Source organism: Apus apus, chromosome 1 (genome assembly GCF_020740795.1).
Source record: "Apus apus isolate bApuApu2 chromosome 1, bApuApu2.pri.cur, whole genome shotgun sequence".
Classification (NCBI taxonomy): Eukaryota; Metazoa; Chordata; class Aves; order Apodiformes; family Apodidae; genus Apus; species Apus apus.
This window is the reverse complement of record NC_067282.1, coordinates 80,607,320-80,630,091: the sequence shown is the minus strand read 5'-3', so window position 1 is coordinate 80,630,091 and position 22,772 is coordinate 80,607,320. Positions and strand designations below refer to the sequence as shown.

Genomic DNA, 22,772 nt, shown 5'->3' with positions numbered 1-22,772 from the left:
CCACGCGTGAATGCGGGGATCATGGCTTGGCTGTTCTCCGGGCTCGGGGGTGCTCCCTGGGTTTGGCGGAGCTGGGTAGGGCCGCTGGGACGCGTGTGGAGCGGGGCTTTGTGCGGCAGCTGCCCCGCCGGCACCGGGGGCTGCTCCGAAGCGGCTTGGGTTCCGTGCTGCTGGGCTGTGCCCCTGCCCGACGCCGGGCTGGTGGGTTTCACTTCCCTGGGTTAAAAACGGCGTCAGTTTCAGTTCGCGAGGCTTCGGGGAGGTTTCTTTAGTTGAACAGAGCTGTTGGTATTCTTTGTAATGGCGCAGTCTGTCTGCGTTTCCCCCCTCACCGAAACACGAAGCGTACACGTTTATTCGCGTGTTTTTGGAGGTGCGGCAGCCCTATTGCCTGTTTCCTCATGGCACTGGGCTGGGGGGGCGGCTCTCCAGAAGACTGAACCGGTGGCGACCACATTCCTTTGTGCGTGTGAGGCAAAATGATTCCTGCTTTTGAGTCGAGACGTTAAGTGCTTCGGATGGGACTTCGGCACAGCGTCGGAAAACGTGTCCTTTTGTAGCTCTTAGGCGTTTCTGACTGTGGCTGGTATTGGTTTTCATTTGGTTTCCTGGTGGAATTTGAGGTGGCGTCTCACGTTACCGAGTCTGACTCGATCGTTTTCACGTTTTGGTTCCTCAGCCCTCAGTTATCCGCGGAAGGTAGTTGAGAAAAGCAAGGCCACTGCTGGTAGGTTTCCACCTATCATAGAGAGGTTGTGTGTATGTGCAGCACCTACGTGCACATAATTTTGGGGGTCCTAAAATTAGAAAACGTTGAAACCTAATGGTCTGACTGCTTTTGACTTGACAGCTGTGCTTGGGCAAGTCGTAGCTGAGGATTGTCCTTAGTTGCAGTGATCAAACATGGATGTCCTTCTGACTGGATAGTCAATGAATTCGTAATATTTTTTTATTTTATTTAATTTTCTGGCTGCAATTGGAGCAAAGCTCGGTGTTAAAATGAGGAGGACTGTAGTGAGTAGATTTTGAAGAGGCACAATTCCACCGTAAGGTTTTGCATTTACAGATTGTGTCTCTGACAGCTGAAGGACTAAGACCTGATCAGTAGAAATCATCCTTCCAGATCTATTAAGATCTCTTTTCTGGACACAGCTGAAATAAAATGTACATTTTTAAAAAAATAAAAAATAAAAAAAAATTAATCCCTCTGTGACTAGGTTATGGTCTCATATTTAGTGTTTTTCATTTAACATGAACATGCTCAGCTTTATAGCCTTGAGAAAATAGGACCTGGGGGACACTTCCCACTGAAATGGCATTAAGATCTGCACTGGTGGTGGCAACAGTTGCTCGGTCCTTACTGACTTGCTTTTAATGAAAAGAGTTAGTACATTGTGTGCTTGTCTTTTAGAGCCATTGTGCTTATATTCAAAATGGTATTTATGGCCTTAATAGGCATGCTGATTTTGCTGCTAGTCAGGTGTGATTGCTTCTGTGCAGATTTACCAGGTGACAGACCTGTTGTGCCTTTTTATGTGCAGTTTAGTGTATGTATGGGTCTTTTCTGTTTCAGACTTCAGCAGATTTTTGGGGGAGCTTTGTTGTTTGGACACAGATTGAGACTGCAGTGGTCAGATGGGTGACGTTCATTGCTGGTCATTTGTGATCTAGTTTGAATGAGAAGTAAGGTTTCTTTCTGTTTATACTGTTTCAACAGTCTGACAGTCAGAAGAAAGGCAAGTCAAGCACTTAATTTTGACTTAGTAATACTATTGGGAGACTTAATTCATTGTCCATGTGCTTTCTTGTCTTTTTTTTTTTTTTTAAATGTGTTTGGGGTTTTTGTCTGGGTGGGTTGTTTTGGTAAATTTGTCAAAACAATTATGGATACTAATACAAAATAAAACAAGTCTTTTCATTGCCTGCTACCCTTTTTCAGTCAGCAGATTAAAGGAGAAACCTCATAGCAAGGCCATAGCTAACAGTGCAGTTCACAGTGTGTTGAAAGGAAGATCTGTATGTGTGAATGATACCTGCACGGTGAACCATTCCTTTGGATAGTATTGTTATGCTACAATGTAAAATATGGGGAATATTTAAGGTGACTGTGTATTGAAGGAAGACATCTGAGAACTAACTACTGTTTTCTGTTTACTCCGTGCTTTAGTTTCATGTGAACTGGCACTCAAGTGGCACTCTATTTATAGCCTCTTTCAGCTTTTGAAAACAGCTGCTCCAGGAAGGATCTGTGCATGGTGCTGTACCTTCCCATGCAGATAGTTCATTCCTGGAATTTATGTCCTTGCAAAATTCTCTGATTTTGCAAGATCTCTAGATAATTGCTCTGAAACCTAATCAGTCCTGGACAGGGTTCCAGAGGAAAGTCGTGGGAAGATGGGCCAGTATATACCTGTCCTTCAGATGTTATAATTTGGTAAGAATTCCTGCTGTGATGATAGAAGGAAAATGTGGGTCTTATCAATGTATCTGTTAGCTGCATTTTCTTCAGCATTTGTGGACTAATTAGTCTTGATTTCAGACAGAAGTCTCCAGAGAAGGCCGGGCCTTGGGGAGGCTGTCAGTAGCATTCCTTTCTTGGATTGAGTTTGGGCATTATTTTAGCCTGATGGTAGTGGGAGGAGTCCTGCTGCTGCATCACAGATAGACACTGAATTTTGGACTACTTTTGGTTCTTAAAAACTTCGTAGTGCTTTTACATTGAAAAACATTGGTAATAAACTGTAGTATCCAGTTTAGATACTACTTTGAAACTGCTAAAGCAGTTCTGGTACTGAATTAGGCATATGAGTTCAGATAGCGGGTAAAGTGTTTTGTGCCATCACAATAAAGGCCTCTGTGTGGATGAAGTGTAGCATATAATCATTTGACTAGAGAAAGAGCAGCATGGGTTTCTTGCAAGATAGAATTAAGTTCATAATTCCTCTGAAGTAGGTAGTGTGATGGGTTTATTTGCTCTTCGGTGAAGGGTCATGCTGCTGAGAATGGCTTTGTATAGACAGCAGGAAGACTGAAGACTTCCTTCTTTTTTTTTTTTTTTCTGAGGGGGAGGTGTGTGTGTGTTAAGTGGCATAGGTGGTTTTCCAGTAAAACTCTGTTAGTCTAAAATAGTTTGCAGAGAGGAACTGATTCAGTTTTTTAGCTCAGAATGATTGTTGGAAGTAGTGGTCCTTGATAAAATGGAAGCAAGTATCAAAATCTGTCCATTCTCCCTAGTCTCTGATATTCTTGTTTACATACTATTTTATAACATCTTTCCTTGTGATAAGACATAGTGTTGTGATGCTGTCTCCTGAGTTTCTCCTTCCCCATATTGTAAAAACTGTTTCACATCTAACTGTTTTTCTCATCCTGTGTTTTAAGATTTCGTAGAGGTTTGAAATCTATAAATTGACTGTAAGGAAACCAGTAGTTAGGTTCATTGTGGTCAAATTTTATAGTTTCAAGAGCTGTTGCTAAAAAGAACTGTAAATATATTATTATGTAGGTAGTGAGAATTTACTAAACTAGTTAAGTGTCAGTAGTTCCCTCTCTTTACCTAGATAATAAATAATAATAAAACCAAAGCTAATTACAGTTTTGAAGTAAGTTAATTGCCCTGTTCATAGGTAGGGTTCAAAAACAGGATGGGCAAGAACAGCTGACAAGTCTGATTAGTTTTGTTTTTGACTGTGCTACATTAATTACTTGATTAGTTTATAAAATTAGCAGTGGCTCCTTTAATGTAGCTAGAATTGGGTATTGCTGTTGTTAAACGTTTAGTTCTGCCTAAAACGTGTTTCCTAGGGTGGGAGAGTGAGACGATTTCTTAAAATACTGAAAACTTTCATTCTCTCTTGTGCTTTTTCTTGACAAACAAACAAAAACCAGGCGAGATGAAAACATGAACACTAGAGAAAACAACTGGAAAGTGATATTTTATTTTTACCAATTTTTCCTGCAGCTATATTTTATCACATATTATCGTAGTCTTTGAAAATAATGCAGAGTAAGAATGGTCAGACAGCTTTAAAATTATCAGCTTTTTAGTTGGTGTTCTTGCAGACTTGAGATATTCACAGAGTATTTAATCAGCCTTTTTTCTTTAATTCTTTGCATAATACTTTTGATGTTTAGTTATTTTCAGGTGCACTGTTAACGTTTCATGTCCTAAACCTCTGGCATTAATTTTTTTTTCCAGCATAAATTAAGAACGCTGTGTCTGTCACAGCTAAAACACAGAGCTGTAGAGGTGTTTTATGTTGTTTTTTTCTTCTACGGGTCTAGCAAATTACCACTACTTGAAAAGGGACCATTATAAATTTTACTCAGTTGTCTGATAAAGAGGATACCAGCAATTGACTGCTGTTTTAATGTAAACGGTGTAGCTTCCTTATGTGCAAGCAGCTTCCACTTCACCTTGGTGTGTACCCTGAAAACCAGTTTTGTGGTAATTTGTTCTGGCACACACCAAATATTCTGTGAAACTAGATTAACTGAAGGTTTAAGAAAGATGCAGTTGAACTCCCCAAATTTGTTTCATTAGTGATTTTTTTATTAATAATAGAAATTGTCAGAGTAAGAATTGATGTTCACAGTGTAAGGAATGAACTAGAGGAAAATACATATTTGAAATAAACTCAAACGTCTTTCATGTGTTCTATCTAATATATGACAGGCAGGAAATTTGGTATGGTAATTGGATTTTCAGTGGTTATATAGAAGAGTTTTAAGATGTGTAAGAGTACTGCAGAAAAAAATGTTAGTTTTTAATTGTAAAAAACACAGGAGAGTATAGTGATCAGGTATTGCCTTAAGCTGGATATGTTTTAGGTTCTTTTCCCTGTTGATAAAAGCAAGACTTAGAGATTGTAGCCCTTAGAAGATTACAGCTGTGAAATGAAAGAGCAATGTGTCATCAAGACCTGTTGATAAAAAATTAAATTTGAAGGAGTTTAAGGAAGAGACTGTCCAAAATCAATTTTCCTATACTATCTCATTTAAATTGGTACAAAGGAATAGAAAGGCATAATCCTTGTGTATGAAACAGCTTTTTAAAAATGTTGGAGGTGATCCTAGCACATAAAGATTAATGATTTTTTGCTAGTTCCAAATAAATCAATGGAGATAGTAGAGACCACCATTTAAAATGTTTTAATAGAACAATTTGTAGAAAGTAGAACAATACTGGTAAAGGAAAATAAAAATATAGTATACCAGAATTGTGTGGACAAGGCAAGAAATAAAGAAAAGCTGGCTGGTTGTAATTTGGTACATACCACAAAATGAGAAAGCCATGTGAGCTGGGAGGCAGGATTAAGGCTAGATGAGTATTTCTGGTGTCTGTGTGCTGAATACTTAGTTTTAATTTCAATCTAATCAGCCTTCTGTTACCTTTGGGATTATTTCATTGATAGACTAACTGAGCCATGGCAGAGGAGGCACAGGTGCCAGTTGGAAATGCAAGTGGTAATGCCACATAGAGCTACACTGTGCAAATTTAATAGCTTGTTTTGCTACTGTCTTAGGAATCTTTGCTTGTAGTTGACAATATCATTGACCTTTTCTGTTACATCCTCCCCGAGTGTTTTGTGATATAATCGTTAGGGTTTGTGTTACTACTTCTGCCTCCTCAGTGTTGTCCTACCCTGCTCCCACTCAGTGATAAAGTACTGACAATCACGTTAGTCAATTTTCTTTCAGAAAAACACTGATATGCAGGATCTGGGATTGCTTGGTGCTTTCTGTCTTTCCATACTGAAATCAGGGAATAATTTACTAAGTTAGCTTTTAGGATGCTGGGGATTGATAGGAATATAACTTCTGGATTTTTATGTATTAACATTAATTTGCAGATCACATTATTATGTTCTTTGCTAGGACTACTTTGCTGAAGCTTGGTTGGTTTTTTTTGTTTGTTTTGTTTTTCCTTTTTTTTATAGCACTGTCTTCATCAGATGTTGTTATTCATGAACCTGCTTACTGAGTTTTGATGTTTTAATTTTCTGAATCTCCAGGGTTTTTGCTGCTGTTGTATCTTGACATACAGCATTAAAATATTAATATAAGGGAGATTTCTGGCATTGCTTACAAATACATTCAGTCTAAGTGGAGCTAAACGGAGTTGATAAAAAAACAAGTACAACTGTTTCAGCTTGTTGATTTTCTGTCCTTCAGAAATTCAAGAAGCCTTTTAAGTTGTCTGCACTTCTGTCAGCTTTGCTTGACTTGTGGTGAATTATGCTGAGGCATTTGTACTTTTTTGTTTTTAAGGGATTAACATTATATGTATATTCTGTGCACTGACCATTAATCGTGTGTTAATGGTTGCCACTAAGTGTGAATGCACGTCATTGTGCTTGAATCCCAAAGCTTTGCATGTGTAATTATATTATTTGAGTTATATTCAATCTTAAGAATGCAAATATATTTGCTTTATATCCTTTGGAGTCCTAATCATCTCATGCAAACAGCTGGAAACTGTAAAGATTTGTGTGTCCTTTAAATATATTTTTATTGCAGTATTTCATTGCATTTAGGTTGTATGCTTTTAAATACAGTCTTGTACGAAGAATATATTTGTTTTATAAATAACTGCCTGTGTCTCGGTACTGCTTTCAGACAGTGTCACAGTTAAGTTGCACCTTGATCTGGTAATAATGAGGTTTGGATACATGAAAGCTTTCTCTTGTTGCAAAAATAAGTGTTGCACTGCACATGGTGGATTTGTATTTCAGGCCGTGATGTGGGAGATCACTTTAGATCTCTTTTTAATTTTTTTTTTTTCCTTGTAGCCTTCTTCCAGTTGGATTACTTCCATTAAGTGCATTAGAGTAGACCATTAAGCATGTCTTGTTTAGTCACTTCTAAGTTGTTGCACTGCACTACTACGAGTTCTTGTGACTTTGCTTGTGATTTCTAATCTTCTGTCCTTTAATGTCCCCAAAATAGTCTTGAGAGATATAACTGATCATGTATCAAGAACTTGTTGACACTTTAGACTAGTCCTGTCCCAGCAATAAGAAGAAAGATCAGTTCAGATGGAAAGTATGCCAGCTTTCAAACAAAGCTGGAATTTTTACTGATTAAGTGCAAGTCTCAGCATTTTTGTGCCTTTGGGGCTTAGTGAGGTGCTGATTCAGATATGTCCTAGATGCCTTAGTATGTGTTGCATAATATTGAACGTGAATATTGTGAGATGGAATCTGAGTCACATCAATGAATTTTAATATCCCCTTATTTTCTTCATTTTATTCTTCAAAGATTTGCAGGCTTTCCTGAGGAAACTTGAATGCATCATTAATGCTGCTACGTATGTCATGAGGAAGATGAGGGTCAATTCTTCCCTTCCCTGTGAACTGAATGCATTCTAAACCATTAGTGATATTTGTTCAACCTTTATTGAACTGCTAAAAACTTCACCAATATGGAAAAGTATTGTACAAAACGAAAACCACTTTGTAATTTAGGTTACATGGCTTTGTTGTTACTGTTATTATAGTGTGTTCCCATTATTTACTCTCTTCAGTAAATAGGAGTGTCTCTTGAGTTAAACAACAGGGTTTTTCGGTAATCTAGGATGAATACCTACAGTTTTAAGCAACAAGCAACATAACTTTTCAAAGTACATTTAAGGAAGTATTTTTAAATGCCCAGTGATAAGTCAGCTTATGTCACAGTGTTACTAAATAGTCATCTACTACCAAGACCTGAATATCTACTTTAGCTCATCTTTTTATGTCATCTATCTGTAAACTCTAATTCTGGACAACTTCCAGGTTTTTACACTTGTAATCTCATGGGCTCATGTAGTTATGTCTGTTATGGTATGCCTATCTATTTCACATCTTCCCCAAAACCTGGCAGTGTATAATTCCCATACCACCAAGGATTAAACGGTTTGTCTAATTACATAGGTAGGTGTGCAGAATAGTAAATGCTTTGAGTTCCACCCTACCCGCATTTTCAGTTTCACAGACACTGTTTTTGCTAGAAGACATGTTTTTCTAGATATGCTGATAAGCTTCTGTATAATCACTTATCAATCTGTTTAAAAATGTGTATTGAGTTAGCTTAAACAAATTTAAATAGTAGGCTTTTATATACTCCAGAACCTTTATCAGAAATGGGCTAGGTGATATTCATGTGATTAGTCCAGCTAGCTGATTTGAAGAAACATTAGCCTTGGATGGACATGTTAAGGTAATGGAAGGACTGGCAGGAGAAGCAGGCACATGCTGTAAGAGGATGTACCTCCCAGTAATGTGCTTCTCTTAAGAGCAGATTACAGTTAATTTTTCCCCTCCCTCTGCTAGTGATTTTTCATGCTCCGGTATACATTTTTTCAGAGTGCTTGGAGATGATAGATCATGGTTCTTTGGGTAGTCATCTTAACTTTTGTGCTGGCGTAGATTTATACCCTGTTTCAGCTTCTTAAACATCATCTGTTCTTGCTAAAAAGTAGAGCTCCTAAATAACCTTGGGTGTTACACAGATAAGTAGTACGTGAGAAAATAAAGTGGAGTACCTGGTGTGATGTTATTTCCCAAAGCATCGTAAGGATAGTCTGTGTTACTATGTTAATATCATTTTTACAAGGTAATATTCAACATACTTTACTGTTCCACGTAATTTTTCAAAGTCAGAGATGTGTTGAAAAGATGTGTTGAAACCTACAGTAATGCTGTGTACTCCAGGTTGCAACACTCTGCATAGTATTTCTTTTTGCCTTTAGTTAATGGAAGCCTCATTTGATTCCTTTGAGAAGAAAACAGGGCTCAAGCGAATTTTTCTTGATCTGATGGCTATTCAGTTTTCTGTTGGTATCTGTTCTAGAAATTCAAATTGTTTACTTGGGAGACATATTTTAGTGCTAGTGGAGAAAACACAAAATGCTTTTGCATTTGGTTAATCATGCATCCACTTAATCACACTTAAAGCTATTTCAGATAGTTTTGTGTTGAGAAGAGTAAGGTAGTACATGTTATCTTTTTGCCTTTGATTTTACATACATGCAGTTTCTCATATCATGAATTTTTGTCCTGTGCTCTGTAGAAATTTGAAGTTTTCGTGACATAATGTAAAAACTTGAAGTGGCTTTCAGTGAGTAGCTTGTGTATCATCACTGGGCTACTTTATAGGATTGAACGAGTATCAAATTTGCTGAAAATTTACTTTCTTTTCTCCTGTCACAAAACCATGCTCATTTTATCTTCTGCTCAGCTGCAATTAGTGGCAAGAACCATACAGAGGACTTTACTATGGGCAGTGCACTGTCTGTATATGGTGTACTTGTGAGTGAAATCCGCTTAGTACTAGTCAGGATAGCACACACACTCAAATCCTGGTACTTAGAGTCCACAGATAAAATGCCTTCTCTAAGTCAGGTAGTTGTACTTTATGCCACATTTTTGCCACTGAGAACACCTTGAAAATTGATATAAATGCAATTTAATTTTATATATTGTGTCTTTCAAGCATAAACCAAGGAAAATAGCAAACAGAAATTTAACACATTGGTTTGAAGGTCAAATGCTTGTAGCGTTACCAGTGATGGAGTCCACTGAATGCTTATATTCAAGAGTGCATGCTTTTAGACTCTGAAATATTTTTGGAAGTTAATTTCAGACATTGCTGCTAATACAAACAAAACTTATCTGTGCTGTTACCTAAAGTACGCTTGCGGATTTGGTAGAAGCAAACCTAAACAGATATCTTTTCCAAAATGCTTATGAATTACCCTAAAATATATGGCATTGATTAATAATTTCATTTTTTTTGTATCTTAACTTCAGCAGTCCTCTTTCAGTATTTCTTCTGAGATAAAATTTCGTATCAATATACTCACCAGGAGACATTATAGGTTTGCTGAATTGTAATTCAGGGTGTAGTGTCCTATCTTCTGTAGTTTCTGTGTTAAGAATCAATATGTGGAAGTGTTGTTTCTTAATACTTACTCTACTTACACTACTTATTCTGAACTGTGTCTTAGGATTTGAGTGCAAGCTTGATGAACACTGAGTTGTTTGATGCTGGGTGTTTAGTAGCAAAGCTTTTGCGTATTAAAATGGCAAGCAGTGTCCTCAGAGAGATTAAAATATTGTTTGTGGTTTTGTATAGTGTTCAGGCCTCCAGGCTTGATGATACAGCACTTAGATCAGAGAAGAATTTGAGTTATCTGTTTTGAACTTAAACCATAATGAAGTAGTTCATAGTAATTTGAAAGGTAATCTTTTCAACATTGACCTTTTTTTGGCATTTATACAGTAGTACAAAACAATAAGGAAATATAATGCAGGGCCGTGATCAAAGGACTGGAGGTCACACTGATGGATTTGGTTTCTGGCAGTAGTGCTAATTTACTCTCTCCTTTGATAAATGGCTTCAGTTTCCTCTTTCACAGTTTCAGTGTGTATAAAATGGGGCTACTGTCAGGTTAAGTAGCTAACAAATGTTTTTTCAAGATTTGAATTAATTCTCAAGAGTTTCAGTGTACCTTTATGACTGAGTTCTATGCATATTATATACAGTCCTGTCCACTCCATGGTATATGGAGAATTCTGGTTGCTGGAAAAACAGCATGTTGAGACATGGATCAGAAGTTACACTGGGTCACTATGCAGAGTTTGACATAGTCAACCCAACAAAATAGCCTATATGTGAATGAACTGGACTTGCCGTCTTTTCATGGAGTGGCTTCAGAAATATGTAAACTCTGCCCTGGAAAATCGAGTAGTTTTTAAATGTGCCTAGAGTGCAAGATAACATGTGCTCTGCATTGGGAACAGATGCTGGCTCCATTTCAGTTTTAAACTAGGGCATTCCAAATGTCACAGTAAGCTAGTGCCGAGGGACTCGGCCTTGGAAAGAGCCAGCTTGACATAAATGAGTGTTCATTTGACAAACAGGATCTATTGCTGGTTTTCTGAATAATGATTGTCTTCAATGTTTCATGTTATGGCGATGGCCCTTTGGATCAAAGTTTAGTTATATTTCTGTAGAGCACAAATGTACTTTAAAGGTAGACCTTCATCAGGAAATCAGCTGTACTTTTTCAGTGGGAAATTCTGGAGTTCAGTTTTAAATATATGAAGGCTTACATGTTTGAAGCATTAAGCTTCTCTGCTGTCATCAGTTCTGAAGTAGCATTGACAAGGTTGCTTACAAAAGAAAGGTATGTGTACCTCTGCCAAAATAGCTGTGTAGAAAGCACCTGACCAGCAATTCCTAAACTGAGCATTATGACCTAAATGGTGTCATAACTGCTGTGAGCAGAGAATACAAGAGACATTGTGGTATTTTGGTATTGCTCCCTGAAGTGAGATGACAGCTTTGTATACGTGCCCAAACACAAAAGTTAGGTAATTCTTCAGAGGAGAGAGGCAAGGCATCGTTTGGTTTGATGTTGTGTGCAGTGGAATGTTTTGAAGAAGTTAACAAAGAAGTAGCTGCAGTTTCTGTTTTGCCCACTTTTCCATATTTAAATTTACAGTATGAATGACTCAAAATGTTGCATAGAATAGTCCATACATAGAATGTGGCCTTTGAAATGGGCCTCTAGTCTCTAGCTTAATATAAACTGAAAAAAAAAAGATCAATGTACTGAGGGTTGTGCTGTACCTTGTGGCTTCAGTAATGCATAATGTTTGGTGGAAATGGGTGGATGGATAAAGGCTGAAAATCTTATTGATCACTGTACTGAGAGTAGTGCTCTACTTTGAGGTTTCAGTTAGTGTGTAATGTCTAGTGAAAATGGGTAGGTGGAGCATTAGCTTGATAGCTTTCCAAATTTTGGCTATGTAAACACTTCACAGGGAGGTCATAATTGCCATTTGAAAATTAACAGTGTTTTTTTGTTTTATTTTACTCTTGTTGATAGTTTCACCTTAGCAGTTTCAAAGCAAATATTCTGCAGTCTAGTGATCTTGGTGGTCATAGCTTGATCACTTTATCCCTGTCTTAAACAGGCCTTACTTGACTATGAAAAATTACATGTTGAAGCATCCTCACAGAAGTAAATTATTCTGTTTCTGATGGCACATAGTTAAGGGGAAAAAAATTAACAGTTCCTAGCTCTTACAGAGCCTGTACACAGTATTAGGGGGGTAAAATTCCAACACTTGATAAAGGTCTCAGTGCTGATTTTATACAAAAAAAATACTCTTACAGGTTTTTGTCAAAAACGTGGGTCTCCTCCAACATCTTAGCTGAAGGGAGAGCCAGGAGGGCCACCTGTGCTGGAAAGCAAAGGAAACAGGTAACTACTGGATTAGATGAATTAGAATTGAGGATTATGAAAAGTCTTGTCATCTGTGAGAACTGAGTCCTTGATATGGAGAATTTGACTGTTAGAATCTGTAGCAATGGGAGTGCTACACCTGAAGAGCTAAAAAAATGAATGTAGCCTACTAATAAACCAGATAAACAGTATTGTGGTTTTAATTTTAAATGTGGTAAAAATGGGAAAATGACAAAAATATTTGAGTTACTTAAATATCAAAAAACTCTAGTACTTATTTACTGCTGAGATTTTTTTTTAATCAAACAAGTGAGCTTGTGGAAGTCATTGCTGAGGTACAGGGAGTCCAGATTCACTGGCTTTACTAAGGTTTTAACAGCAAATACAGACTGTTTTATTTGGATCTTTTATTTGAGTAGCTGTGATTTTTATTTTAGAAGAAGAAGCCCATTCAGGATCTAATAGTTCTAATTTGAATGATAAGATAGACTAGAAAAAAAATTGTTGTCTTATTGTATTTAGTACTCTAACAAATATGAATGGTTTTGGAGTAAAAACATTGTAACTGTTTTCTCCTTTGGCCCCTTTTTACTGTAGGGAATAAGGAAACTGTTTAAGTGTTGTAGTTTTGCTTGTATTTAATCACTCCCTCAAATAATTATTTAGATCAATATGATCACATGATAAATTACTAATTGCATAACACATCACAAATGCTAGCATGTGCAATCCTAACAGTTTTTCTAATGTTCTAAATGGAAGAGTGTAAGTATATGAGACACCATATGTCCGTATCTCAAGTTAACATTTACTGAAACTTGTATAGCTACTGTGTTCTAAGATTAAGAAGTCTTGATTTATCAACAGCAAGCCAGTTCATACCTAATTTTGTCAACACGCTTCTTTAGGGAAATATAAATTGCAATTGAAGATGTGATTAGAACACATTTACTTTTTCTTGCTTGCTGGTTTAAGTTATTTGGATTAAAACCAGACCTTATGGAAAGGATGAAAATCTGTTGCTCTGCTTTTTTTTTAATGGTGAGTTAAATAATCTCCTTCAGTGTTTCTGTACAGAGGATTCTCAGCAAGCACCTGCATGCTGGTCTGCAGACAACCCCTTACTTCCAGATGTGTTATATGCACATAAGTGCAATGCCTAAGAATTATCCACTACCATCAAACTTTTCTGTTCTGCAAGTGGAAACGTGATGTGACTGGCAAACACTAGATTTTTGTGTTTGCCTGCAGATTATACCTTTCCTAGCAAAGTTATCCTTTTGGGAGTCAGGTATTACCATATTGTATTTTGCATTGCAGCAGCCCCCTAGAAACAAATTGTTAGGTTCCCTTTTATGCAAAGGGATATATAAGCATACAACAGGTGATATTCCCACTTCGGTATTCACATTTACTTACAAGTGTTGTAGAAATGAAGTAAACTTGAAAATACGAATCTTCATTGAAAATACATGTATCACTCAGTGATTTGGAAAAAAAATAATGCATTTAACTGAAAGGAAGGATGTATAGGTGTATTCTCAGTTCAAGAATACACGCACCCTTCCTAATAGTGCATGGTGTATAAGATGAAGTTTGTTATTTTAATCTCTCTAATGACAGTTATTCCTGAATAACAGAAATTGTAGTTCTTCTGAGATGCCACAATTTCAGTTTCAATAAAATGGGGCATAAGAGAGTGCTGTTATCTTTTTTTAAAGCAAGCCTATGTGTGCTTTAAAAGTAAGCCATTTATAAGCATTTCACCCAGTCAGTACCTCCTTTTAAAAAAGAAAAAATATTTTGCTAAAGTATAATCTTCATCTAATGTGTTATTTGAGCTGTGTTATGAATTATTTTGAATTTTAGAGGTGCCTTCAAGTCAGTTTGTATATAGGGAATAAGGATATAAAGTTCCTGGGCCCTTGTCTTACTCAATATGCATTTATAGATTTCTTCTTTTTCCTTCATCTCTTCTTTTCACATTACCTTTACAAAAGTGGCCTTAGTGTTTTATCTGTTAATGATATGTTGAATGGTACTGGACTTTAGTGTTACTTTTAAAAATGTAACAGTAATAAAGAAATTGAAGTTTGTTTTTCTCTCATTTAAGAGATTCAGAGTTGTAGATAATGCTTGGGAGATCAACTTCCAGTTCTTGGCTGAAATTACAAGGCCATGTTTTATTCTTTACTTGAGACCTAAATGCATTCTTTATATTCCTACAGATAAGGTCGTACTTCTTGAACTATGCTATGCTTGTTGTCGTTCAGCTAAGTTAACCAAATAGCCACTAGTTTATTTTCTGCTTTATAGCTGTTAGTTTTGGAGGAAGCATCAGCCTGTGTACTAGTGAAATGTTATTTTTGCTGTTTCTGCACTTTTTTATGAAGGTGGTGGAAAAGCTATCAAATGTGTTGCCTTTGTGAACATTTGTAAAATAAGAACCATGTGAATTGTTTCAAGACTTAAATTTATATTTGGGTTCTTTATTGTTTAAATGTTTACCTGATAGTGCCCATTGGTAGGGTCTTAATTCCTTCTTCAGTGTTACTGTTCTAGAAGAGTATGTAATTGGTATTTTTCTTCACAGGGAGAAGAGAATTTATCCAAAGATTAAAACTTGAAGCAACCTTGAATGTACATGATGGATGTGTAAGTCACTTGTTGCTTTTTTATTTGTTAAAACATGCTAAATTGTTAGTTTGTTACCATGGTAACAGTGCTTTAACTTTAAAATGCAAATACCCTGTATTAAAGCTGAGCTGGAAACCCACTTTTTGAGACTTACAGCTGAATTCTCTAGGTATTTGTTTCTTCTTAAAGATTTGACACTTTACCTTTGAAGTACAACAAAATCCCATTCCTATACCTTAATAGTGCTGAATGAATTAATCTTCTGTGCATGCAAGACACATGCTTAACTTTTTTGTTAGAGCTCATCTTAAGCCTTTAAATGAATCTTCAGTAGTTTTGTAGTGTTGGTATATTTTGTTAACTTAAAACTGTATTAGCGTTTTGAGTGATTTATTCTCCAAGTCTAAAAAGCAAGTGATCAAGTGCATCATGCTTATTTAAAGAGATAATAAAACCAAAAATAAACTTCCCCTAAAAGGCAGTAACATAACTTGAAATATTGCTTATTTAAATACTTAATTTTTGAAAGCGGTCCAAATGCTTTAGGTCATATTCTTTTAAATAAAACATTTTACCTAAACTAGGTACAGGGCAAAGAGATTGCCATATTGCTTTTGATGAGTAGGGCAGAAATCGGTGATTGTTAAAGTACTGTCTCAGTTGTACCAGGTAGACGTGTCATAAAAAGTGAGAATGCAAGTTTAAATTTTCTACTTCAACATGTTTATTTCTAAAGCTGTTCAACCGTGAAGATTTTTTTCTCTTGACTTGCTTACATTGTTAGCTTTAAATTAAGGAGTGTTAGAATTGTTGACTAACACAGTAGTGGTTTAAAATAAAAACTGATAAAAAACCCTGGCCTTTTAGCTTGGGATGAGAAGTATGATTTTGACTTGTGCACATTTTCAAAATACTAGGAAGACTGTGAAAGGCAAGGATTAGATTAGATGTATAGAAAAAGTCAGCTACTTTTGCTGTACTGATGTCACAGTTGAGGACTGATGTCCTCAAACCACGACGTCTGACAACCATTAATTTAATGTTTCTGGTACAGAGGATGTTGACTTAAAAAATCAAATGCATTAATTTCCTTTTTTTTCTCTCTTTTTTTTTTCTTTTTTCTCTTTTTATTTTTTTATTCCTCCAGTAGATTTTGTAAGAATGACAATATAAGGGCTCTTCCAAGCCAAACCATTCTATAATTCTAAATGTAGAAAGTTATTTATCAGATTTGTGTTCAAGATTGTAACAGGAACTTTTTTTTTTTAGGAATTTCTCTTCTAGTAGTTTTCATCTTCTCAAATATATTTAAGATGAAAATGTTCAAGTTTATTTTCCTGTAGTTTGTTGTGGGTTTAATTTTTTCTTTGTTTTCCTGTAAAAGTAGGGTTTTTTGCCCACAAAACAGGGGATGGGAAAAAATGTTTCTTTGCCATTTGTTAAAAATGGAGTGACTGATCTTGCTTTTAGTTAACTACCTCTGTGTCTTGTAAGAGAAGTTTCAGATTTGGTGTTGGCTGTTTGGTGTTGCTTGGATCTGCCTGGTGGATATGTGTTTGAATATTCATTTTGAATTGATTATGTTAGCTTTTATAGTATGCTTTAATATGTGATCTAGCTTAGTTGTTTTACTGGGTGGAAAAATGTTTCAATTGTGAACTTACAGCATTATATGCAGTTACTTAAAATACTGCTACAATTTGAAAAATGTCTTTAGAAATTAAATACACTTGGAACTCCCCATCTTTAAAGAATGGAGTTTTTACCTCATTTACTATGTGTTTTTTTGCAGGGAATAGTCTTTTATAGCTAACAACCATTCAGTATAATTTCTTATTACGTGCTTAAAAAATCTGTGAAATAAAAGTGAATGGAGATCCATGGTGGAGCAGGTGGATGTGCCCAAAGGAGATTGTGTCCCTGTGGCAAGCCTGTGCTGGAGCTGGCTTCTGGCACGACCTGGGACCCCATGGAGAGAGGAGCCCATGCTGGAGCAGGTTTTCTGGCAGGAGTTGGGACCCTGTGAGGGACCCACACTGAAGCAGTCTGTTTACAAAGGCCTGCACCATGTGAAAGGGACCCACACTGGAGCAGTTCATGAAGAACTGCAGCCTGTGGGAAGGACTTAAGTTGGAGAAGTTTATGGAGGACTTTCTCCCATGGGAGATACTACACACTGGTGCAGGGGAATACTGTGAGGAGTCATCCCCTTCAGGGGGAAGGAGTGTCAGAAATCAACATATGGCAAACTGACCAAAACCCCCATTCCCTGTCCCTCTGTGCTGCTCGGGGGAGGATTTAGAGAAAATCAGGAGTGAAGTTGAGCCTGGGAAGAAGGGAAAGAGGGCAGGGAAGGTGTTTTAAGGGTTGGTTTTATTTTTCATTACCCTTCTCTGATTTGATTGGTAATCAGTTTCCCCAGATTGAATATGTTTTGCCCATAATTGCAGTTGCTGAGGGATCTCCCTGTCCTTACCTTAACCCACAAGCCTTTAATTTTCTCTCCCCAGTCCAGCTGAGTGGCAGGGAGGCTTTAGTGGGCACCTGGAATCCAGAAAAGGTCAATCAACCACATATTAATTACTTCAAGTATACATGCTCTTGTAGCAGTAATAATACCATAGCACCTTTTTGTTTGAGGCATGAGTATTTTCATCTCAGAGTTGAGGTGCCATTGTCTTTGAAAAAGTGCAAGTTTCCACTTCATTTGAAGAGACAGTCTCTAGCAGTAGTACATGAAGCAATTGAATTAGTCTACCAAATCAGTGATGTCTGCTTTGTAACCTTATGATCCTCCCAGGGCATGATTCGCCTCCTTCAACAAGATTCATGTTGTCCGAGTCAGAGTAAAGTCGCATGTATGCCAGAAGTTGCCATTTTCTGTGTTAGCTCTAAAGGGAGCTTATGATGATGAGGAAGTGCATAGTTAGGTGAGATGCTTTTGTATGAAGTGGCTAAATCCAAAGGAGAAGTGTGAAAGAGAATGAGTTTGGCCCAGCAACAATAAATTATGAGGAAAGTAGAGGAGAAAACAGCATTTCTATATCTATACATTTCTATGTACAGACATTCAATTCAACAACAAACATCTACTTCAGGATGGAGTATTTTTAGATGTACTCCTCAAAGTTACTCTTAAATTAGTATAGGAAGTTTGTTTGCATATTGTTGGAAAGTGCAGTTTTTACCTTGTCCTCTATAGAAGAAAAGTAGTGCCTTTTTCCATGCTCTTCCTTGCTTTGGAGATCTTTCTAGTATTCTGGGTATCTGCAGTTACTTTTATTTCTTTTCTTCTATTCCATTAATCCTGTTCAGAAAAGTGTTAATTCTACTACTACATGATGTAGAAGTGAGTAATTTACATTTTCAGTTTTACAACAGTTGTCTTTGAGGAAACACAGAGATGGTAAATTTATTTTTTACTATTTGGCTAGTGAATCAAAAGTGTCTGCTGTTTCCTTTCAGGGCTAGTTGAGTGGCAAATAAAATTAGATGCAGTTGGTAATGTGGAATACTTTACAGGAAGAAGATAACTACACACCCTTTGACTTTTCTCATCTTGTTAGTAATTGTAATTTGTACTCAATATATCCTTTCTTTTGGCTCTAACACCTTTTTCCAATAATTTCAAACCCTTAGTGTATTAAGTGTTATATTATGCTTTTAGTTGGATGTGGAGTGGCTGTGAAGGTGGTAGATACGTAGCTTTTCTACATGGTTTTGAAATGCAAACCAATTTTCTAGCTAGTCCTCATTTTACATTGTATTTTAGTAGTGGGGTTGCTACCATGGAATGAGACACAAAAACTTTTTTTCAATCTGCTCATACTGAGCATCTGTTTTTAGTGATCCTTATGCATATTTATTGGAATTATGCACTGTTGGTCTATAGGTTGTACTGAACACTGAGAAATGTAGTGTATTGACTGGTAGCTTACCAGAAAGTCTGTGTTCTTTGGAAAAAAATAAAATAAATCCAGCTTATTCCACTGAGAGACCATGTTATTTTTTTGACGTATTGCTCCTTTTCAACCATGACAATTCTGTGATTTTGTGTTGAGACGGTCATCTTCTATACAATAAAAAGCCTGTTCAGGTATAGACCTCTGGCATACTTTTGGTTATGTTGTCTCACTTGAGGATTTTTCTGAGCCAACTTTGGCCTGGGTAGGGTGTGTTGAAATTGCTCAACCCTGAGGCAATGAGTTCAGTGAAATAAAAATTTAGAAGGAGAATGATTTATGTCTTGTGTAGGCTTGTGACACTGCAATTTAGAGAACGTCGCCCCTTGGCAGCTTCTATACTTTCACTGGTTTCTGGTCCTTCCGATTTCGTTTTTTGACACCCACCCTCAATTTGTTTAATTTTTGTTCTAGCATTTATTTTTTCATATACTTTTAAAATGTTGTTGATAGCTTCCTTTGTTTTTGTTTGTTTGTTTGTTTGTTGAGTGTTTTGTTCTCATTTGTATTCATGTATCCTTTTATTAGCATTTTGGTTTCTTTAAGGCAATGATAGAATTTTTCTGCCTGAAAGGAAATGTAGGGGAAAATGAACATTCTTGGGTTTTGTGTTTGTCCTAGTTGCAGTACTCTGACAACAGTGTAGTACTTGACAACATTTTTAAAGTACAGTTATTGTCAGGACAAGTTACTTCATGGATAGATGGATCTGGGGGTTAGTTGAATGCAGGGTTCTTGGTGATTGACAGCAAGGGTTATAAAATAATAAGAGTAGCCATGCAAGGTCGTACCAATGCTTGGTCAAGCCTGATGACTTGGCCCTGAGAGTGGCCAGTACTGATTTTGGAGGAAAGCTGAGACAAGGCAAGAAGACAGTACTGAAGGATATGCTCAAGAACACATCACACTTTAATGGACGGATGGAGGTGAAAGTTGCACTTGTGTTTCTGATAATTTTTCATTCTTCTTTGATGAATATGTATATTTTTCTAATTCTGGTGGTTAGGACATCCGATGACTATTAATTCCAATCTTAATAAAATGCTGTGCATGTCATGTGATGTTTTCATTGAAGGCCGTCCATTTCCTGCACTGCGAAGCTCCACAGAAAACTAGCTAATTCTGATTTTGCAAATTTGCCTTATTAAGGACTCCAACTAAGCTTGTGATTGAAAGAGTAATAGTAATTTGTTTTCAACAAAAATATGATGTCTTTTGGGCTCAGAATAAGACATTTAAATAATAATTAAAAAGCATAAGAAAAGGATTTAAAATTAAGTGAAGTTTTTTTGCTAATGATGTAGTCCACTCTGATACATCACACTAATGCAGTTTTTTTGCCAACGTAAGTGTTGGTTGCTACACTTCGACACTTAAAGCTATTATAGAGGTTACTTGTAATAATAAGGGTCACACATGCAGTCTGTGGTGCTTGAGAGTGAGCTGCTGCTTGAAGACAGGTTACTTTAAAGATACCTGCTATCTGCTTTTACAGCTTTATGTCATTGACCCATTGTTAAACAGTTTTGTGTAAAGAATTGATAAGGTAAAGTTCTCTCACTACGATCCTGTACCTGACTGTAGGATTCTTCTTTCCCAGCATGCTCACACTTCTCAAAAGGGATCTGGGTTGGATTCTGTGGTGCTTTTCACATGATCCTTGAGAAGGTCTAATCACTGAAAATTATAAAAGCAAGGATGGTCAGAATGTGGGTATTGTGAAGGTACAACAGTGAGAGCATTGTGATGCCCTCCAGTTCAAATTTGCAGAACTCAGTGGAATATGCTTGCTACATTAAAGCACCTGAATGTGTAAAACTGTGACTACTGAGGCCTTTGTGGGAAGTCTTAATTTATCTGATGGACTCTGTAAGAGCAGAGGGCATAATTGAAATACCATAGGTGAAGTAGATGGTTGCAGATGATTCCCATATCAGTCTATTTTTAAACCACTTTTTGTGCTAGCTGCTTAGAAAAGACATCATTTCAGTTGAATTTAGCTTCTGTTTCTGTAGTATTGGATGTTTTGTGTATTGATGTTTAAATATTCTGAAAATTTTCATATAAATCTAAACTAATGTTTGTTAATTCATGCAGGTGAATACAATTTGCTGGAATGATACAGGAGAATATATTCTATCTGGTTCAGATGACACCAATCTGGTAATCAGTAATCCCTACAGCAGAAAGGTGGGTTTGTTTCTGAATCCTCAGTAATTTTGAAATAATATTTAAGTTAAATTTTTCAATATACTGATGTTTATCTAATATCTGAAAAAATAGGTTATTATCTGACAAAGATAATATCAGGCATTTTATAGTGTTTATGCATTGGAATAAAACTTCACAGTGCTTTAAAACCTTAGCGTTTAATCTCTTGTGACATAAGTATTATCCGATTTTATGGTAGGTGGTCTGGGACAAAAGGAACACAGTCTCACAACAGATTAGTGTCAGAATTAGCAGTAGGATGCAGTAATTCTTGTGAAATCTTTTAGTCAGATAAATGGTTTTCTGTTTCTTTTTAGTTTTAAAATATTTATTAGCTTTTGCTGTGTGTAATATACTGAGTTGGCTTTCTCTGTAATGTTGTTGAAGTGTCAATCTTGATTAAAATACCTTATTACCATTTGAAATTACATTGTCTTGTGTGTGCATGTATGTGGATGGAAAATTTTCTACTGCAATAGAGGAAACAGGCTTGTGAAAGGGAAACTGCTGTAAAGGTCTCTGCTTTTTCATTTCTGCACTAACATGGGTTATGATGCAGTCGAATGTTTTCCAATAATGTCAGCTAGGATCCACCCCATAGTACTTCCACACTTGCTCTTTAGGAGCTGCTGATAGTTAGAACATTGTCTAAACCCTCTGGGGATCCTATGTTCAAGAGAAATCCTGTGCTTTCTTAGAAGTTGAGAACTAAGCTGTGAAGAGGTGATGAAAAACTAAATATAGTGCGGGAGCCAAAATGTGTGGTCAATATGGCAGAAGAGAGTTTGAATAGGAAGTTATGGAAGCAGCAATGTTTTGCCTTCTTGAAGAGCTGTGTTTTAGTGATCTGGAGCGTTGCCTGTGTCTATAGGTAGACCCTTTTCTTGACTTCCCCAAATGCCCCATAGCTTCCAGACTTCCTCTATTCCTTCCAAGTGTTCTTGTCAGTGTGACAAAGACCAGGGTTTCTGTTGGGACTGGGAGTTCAATTGAAGAACAAGAGTTACTTAAGACAACAATGAAGTAGATGAAGGATATACTCCAAAGTGAGTGTTGTTGAAATAAAAATTTTCATCCAAGTAAGGAGTGTTCAATAATACTTATTGTGCAGTTTATTTTAATATGTCACTGTGGGATAGTTGCTATACCATTATATTACATAACTGCTATATTAAAATATTGTAATATTTCAGTAGATGCAGCAACTTAGACTTTATGCTTTCATGGGATGATTTTGGTTTTTTTTTTCCTGTTGTGTATTACTGCTGCACTTAAGGAAACTGAGAAATACACTATATGTTTTATTTTCTTATTTATAACAGCTGTGTTATTCTTTTATATAACAGCAGAGCAGAATTCTTTTTTTCCCCAGTATGTGCAAATGCAATTATAAACCAGCAGGTACTAGCATGAAGACTTAATAATCAGTGTTGTTCCTGAGATGTGCTAGAGATGTGATTTTTAATGACCATAACAGTTGTGTTAGATTATTTTATCTGGCTTGAGTAACAGAATTGATTCAGTAAAAGGGCACAAATTGGTACTGGTACCAGAACTCTTCTGTAATATTGTCATCTTGGCAGCTCTCCATATCAGCATATATTCTTTTCTAAGCAAGAGTAGCAAAAATAGGCTTCAGCCATCAACATAGCCTTCTGTGTTAGTAAAATATCTAATTTAAAAAGGAAGCATTTAATCTTGTTTAGCTCTTATTTACAAGAGTTCTG

The 22,772-nt window shown here is 36.5% G+C and overlaps 1 protein-coding gene across 8 annotated transcripts in view; it reads left to right on the top strand.

Moving 5' to 3' along the window:
* DCAF6 (DDB1 and CUL4 associated factor 6) overlaps nt 1–22,772 on the top strand; it is an 82,894-nt gene that overhangs the window by 711 nt on the left and 59,411 nt on the right. For 7 of the 8 annotated variants that reach the window (XM_051644150.1, XM_051644149.1, XM_051644152.1 and 4 more), the window contains exons 2-3: nt 14,829–14,890; nt 20,932–21,024. In XM_051644150.1, the coding sequence (XP_051500110.1) occupies nt 14,829–14,890; nt 20,932–21,024 (155 nt within the window). Of the gene's footprint in view, nt 1–2,259; nt 2,435–14,828; nt 14,891–20,931; nt 21,025–22,772 lie in introns of those variants that run through there. The other variant, XM_051644151.1, reaches the window with a different exon arrangement.